This window comes from Condylura cristata, unplaced genomic scaffold (assembly GCF_000260355.1).
Source record: "Condylura cristata isolate star-nosed mole 26May11 unplaced genomic scaffold, ConCri1.0 scaffold00009, whole genome shotgun sequence".
NCBI classification, from domain to species: Eukaryota; Metazoa; Chordata; class Mammalia; order Eulipotyphla; family Talpidae; genus Condylura; species Condylura cristata.
Genome location: NW_004567110.1, coordinates 11837363 through 11842334, shown reverse-complemented (window position 1 = coordinate 11842334; position 4972 = coordinate 11837363). Strand labels below are relative to the sequence as shown.

The 4972-nt window shown below is 44.5% G+C and overlaps 1 protein-coding gene across 4 annotated transcripts in view; it reads left to right on the top strand.

The window, feature by feature from the left end:
* Positions 1–4972, top strand: part of TBC1D31 (TBC1 domain family, member 31) — a 44773-nt gene extending 39801 nt beyond the window's left edge. For 2 of the 4 annotated variants that reach the window (XM_004679993.2, XM_012722808.1), the window contains 4 exons: positions 69–206; positions 1616–1810; positions 3877–4012; positions 4691–4972. In XM_004679993.2, coding sequence (XP_004680050.1) covers positions 69–206; positions 1616–1810; positions 3877–4012; positions 4691–4824 — 603 coding nt within the window. In that variant the 3' untranslated portion in view covers positions 4825–4972. Of the gene's footprint in view, positions 1–68; positions 213–1615; positions 1811–3876; positions 4013–4690 lie in introns of all 4 variants that reach the window. The other 2 variants (XM_012722806.1, XM_012722807.1) reach the window with 1 other exon arrangement.

Here is a 4972-nt window from a genome sequence, read left to right as displayed (position 1 = left end):
TTTTTTTTTTTTGTATTTTATCAATATGTAACTGGTGACTTTTTTCACAAAATGATTTTTTTAAATAGAATCTTACTCGAAGTCAAGAAACTGCCGCAAAAGAAATGCGAGAGGATGCAGACGCCTACAGACGAAAAGTGGACCTGGAGCAAGCAATGTTCCACAAGCTGATGAACACAGATACTCAGAGCCAAAAAACTCAGACGGTACAAGTAAATTCAGGGCATGTGTTTGGAGGGGCATTTCCAGCTGTCGCCCTTTTAAAAGAAGGGGTTCAAAATTGAACTCTGAAGTTAATTCCTGTCTTTGCTTCCGGTGTCATAGTTCTTGAAATCTCCCATTATTTCAGGTGCAGGTCACCTCATGACTGTCGTAGACATGTCTTTCACACTCTGATAATATTTCATTCCACCTCAAAGAAAATACTAAGGAAATAGTCACTTTAGAAGGGGCATGATCCTACTGTGTTGTCTCAGAAACTGGCCCTGAGTCAACTCAGTCACGGAACACCCAGCGTTTCTGAAGTGCGTGCTGTAGAATGTTAGTCATCTCTCTGCAGTAAATGTGGGAGACAGCAAATACTAGAAATGCTGTCTTGAAGTGAAATATTTTTTTTAAGATTTATTTATTTATTCATATAGAACTGGGGTACAGGCCAGAGATGCGGAGGGTGAGAGGATTCACCAGAGACAGAGTGGGGAGCAGAACAGGCAGATCAACAAAGTACACTGCTGAGGGGAGCAGTGGGCAGGTCAGGAGAGGTCTGCCACGCCATGCGGTCACCTCCGGGGCAGGCTGGGATCGAACTCATGTGGAAGTGGCTTTAGCTTCTTAGTGCTGTGTTTTAACCCGCTGCGCCACCAGGGAGGGCCCTTGAAGTGAAATTTTAATGTCAGATTGGAAGATAGGGTACATTGCAAGTCTTTAAAAATATTTCCCAGGCCCTCCCTGGTGGCGCAATGGGTTGGGACGCAGCACTGCAAGCTGGCCACAGCCGCTTGAGTGCGAGTTTGATCTCCAGCCCTAGAGGTGACCCACATGGCCCAGCAGATCTCTCCTCTCCCATTCATTTTTCCCCTCTGCAGTGTACTTCATCGATCTGTCTGTCCTGCTCCCCACTCTGTCTCTGGTGAAGATCTCACCACCCACACACCTCTGGCTTGTACCCCTGTTATCTCCTTAACAAAAATGTTACCTGGAATCTGACCCTGGTGCAAAAGCCAGGATAGTGTCACCTTCTTATTTGCCACCTTCTTATTCTACAACAGTCCCTTGACTGATCCCTCAAGAATATCCCATCGTTTCTTTTTGTAACTCTAATTCCTTTTCAAGATGCAGAAATGCTCCAATTGTTGGATCCCAACCATCCCGCAAGCTTATAAGTTCTCATCCTTAGCCAGACATCAGAATCACCTGAAGAGCTGTCTTAACATGCCAATGTCCAGCCACCCTAGAAAATGGCTTAACTGGTTTGTGGTGGGGCCTGTCCACGAGTGTCTGTTCAGCACTCTGAGGGAGTCTAATGTGCAACCAGGGTTACAAGAGCTGCCCTGGATGTTCAGATGAAACATGATTTTATACAGTCTGCTCCTGAAATTTATAAATGTTTTCTTAGTTAATTGAAGAAAATCTGGCAAAAGCGGAACAGGCATGTTTAAATACTGACTGGCGAATTGAAGCTTTACATAAACAAAGACGTGATGACCTACAACGAAATGAATGTTACCGTGAAATGGCCACACTCCTTCGGAAGAACAGAAAGAAAGAAATAGAAGTATTAAGCGCAATGATGGGGGAGGAAGCTAGAAAGGTAAGGATGGTGTTATAAACTTTGTTAATTCAACATTTAAATTTTGAAGTGTTACATAGTCAAATGACAAAAGTTTCAACCAAATACTTTGTTGGAAAACATGAGAATAAACTTATTTTAGTTGCTGTTGCTCAGAGAAGACATCCACTATGGGCATGTCCTAAAAATAGCGAGGCACTAGTGAAATCAGCCAGAAAGAAAAGGAAAAATACTGATGGTTTCTCTCATAGCAGGAATATAATGAACAGGTGAGAAAATAATAATGATGAACAGCTACATACCAGAGACATTTTGTGGGGGGTGGAGTGGGGAAGGGGATCAAAAACAGTGGGGGAGGGAAATGTAATGGACTGTGGTAATGGCCCACCGGTGATTTGGTGATGGGAAACCCATGGGGATTGCAACTGAGATGGAAAAATGCACAAAAATATGTAAAAATAAATATTATAAAATTAAAAAAAAATAGCTAAGCATATCTCACTTGCATTATTAGTGTGTCTCAGTTTCCAGCTCCTTGGATTTATTCTAGCTGATTCAATAACATTTACTACTTGCATGTACCTAATTATTTTAGACTTAACTGCTAGTAAAAGACTTTTAACAGGAATTCTGTGTAGCTGCCAATAGCAAAACTCAGCTTTTAGTGACGAGAAACAAGACAAGTGTTTCTGACATGCAGAAAGCCGGGAGGGAGGCCACAGAGGACTGGCGTCCTGGCTCAGGCCCATCAGGGAGGTGGCCTCCTGCAGCCTGCTGATGATTTCCTGGTAGCTCTTTCATTCCCAAGGAGCCTTGCTGTCAGGGCAACCCCAGGAGTTTCCCCATCACATGCACAGTCCAGACAGCAGGAGGAGGGTGAGTGGAAGTGCGAAAGGTTCCAACTGCAGCTGAAACGGCTCCTTTTAACTCCTTTCCAGAGGGCCTGTATCACATTTCTGGTCACATCTAGCTGCAGAGAATGTTAGGAAATGTAGGGTCTTAAGCAGGGAGCATTATCATCCCAAATAAATTAGAATCAGAATGGATTTTGAAGAGGCACCTTCGAATCTGTCACACGTCTGTACTTTCGGCAGATCCAGCAGCTCTAGGGCCTGTGTAGATATTACCACAGACACAACAGGTGTTGCCAAGGACCCCGCAGGGTAAAGGAGAGCCGGAGCTAGTTAACTGGGAGCTCCGGAAGCTTTGCCTGGGTGATTTCCTTCAGTCACTGTTCAGATCCATTCGCCTCCTCCCCATTCAAGGGAGAGGGCACCTACCTCTTCCATTCAAAGGGGGGTAGAGCAGGGGGCAAGCGATGCCCAGACCCCTGAGGCTTACTCCTGGGGAAAGTGCAGGGGGAAGCCTGGCACTAGGACTGGCCGTGTTACTGAGGGGCTGCTTGCCTTCGGGTAAATGGTACATCTGAGAGTGGACAGAAGAGCATGGTAAGGATGTTTGGTGTTCTGCAGAGTCCTGTTGCTTCCAGCGTCCTCAGTTCTGAGGCCATCCTGGCTCCCGTGTGGCCTGGGCAGATCAGCCAGGTGCCTCATCAGAATCTACGAGACTCTTCCTGGTCCTGAGGATTTGTTAAATTTTAAAGGTTATATGCATTTTAAGTGTATTAGACACCCTTTGAGCTAATCTTATTTTCTCACTTTAGGAAGGAAGTGGGGCCCAACAGGTTCCTGGCTTCCCTGGCGTCATCGTGTGTGCCAAGTGGGCGAAGAACGCATTCAGTCTCTGCAGTGTATAGGCTTTGTTACTAGGACATAGCATTCAAATTAAATAGAATGATTGCCATTGATTTTTTAAAACTACTTAATCCAGGAAGTTTTGCTTTGCAAGCCATTGGAATGGCGCTGCTGCCGTGGCCTCTGGCGGCTGTGTGCCGCGCGGCTCTTGGAGGCCTGGGGGTGCATCGAAGTGCCGCTGCTCTCAGGAGCCTTGGGCAGGCTCAGGCCTAGTCAGGCCTAGTCAGGCACCCAAATTACCCTGTGGGACTGGAGGGAGGAAGAAAGGAACGGCATGTTCCATCAGGAACCAACATTGCCATAGTGTTGGTGACTTTTTTTCCTTTTATTTAGTGGGAGGAAGCTGAAGACAAAGACTTCTATTTGAAGTCAGAAAAGCAAGCTGATCTTTCAGATGCCTCTAGAAAGTTGTTTCTAGAGAAGGAGCTAAAGGATGCTTTTGAATATGCTGAACATCCATGCAGCGAAGGTATTTGTGAATGCCTTTCTTGCTTCTGGTATCACCAAGTCCTCCCACACAGTCTGTCAGGAATAAACTGGGTGTGTTTTGGCACTTTCATCAAATTACTGCTTTGCTACAAGGTTGTCACTAGTCAGCATCTGTATGGTCAGAGAGGGCTGAGGAGGTGGTGCTAATTAAACAAACTCCTGTTGAGGAAAATTTCTCAACCAACCTCGGAAATCTGACTATAGGATTGAGGCTCCCAGGAGAGGGTGGAAGAGGGAGGGGCCAGGGCGCTGTGGTGGAGGACAGTGGGTGCTGTGGTGGGTGTGGTGTGAGACATGCATCTTAAGAGGCGTGAGCCTGTACCCCTAAATCATGTAGTGTTGTAAAGAATACAATTTATTTAATAGGGAAAAAGGTTTCAAATCAACTGTCAGCTTTGTTCCTAATTTAAGTCATTGTATCACCAAAAACATTGCTAAATAAACAAAAATCAGACAAGTGCTCATGGCACTAACCCAATAATATTTGGCTTATAAATAGAACCATAGAGAGCTAGGTAGCATGTTAGATGTTTTGCTCAACAAATTTGGTTTTTAGGATGTTGGTTTCATTGATTTTTTTTTTTTGCAACATTTACATTTAAACACTGTATTGTTGCTAACGTCAAAAAATTAAGTTAATTTTAAATTTCGTTTTCAGTTTCTTTAAATCAGAGAAAAATGCAGTTGGACATCATGGAACAAGATCTCATGGAGAGAGTGAGAAATCTTCGCCAGAGACTCACCGCCCAGGCTCGGAACCGACGCCACACGCCTCACCTTCTGGCCGCGTAGAGAGGCCTGTCGCCTTGAAGTGGTCAGATGCCTAATTTGCAATCAGTGACACTGACTTTTAGATTATTTATTTTTAAATTCCCATGAAGCTCAACCTTTTGTATAGAAGAAAATTGTGTATAAAAATTATGTCTTATTTCTGATGCTT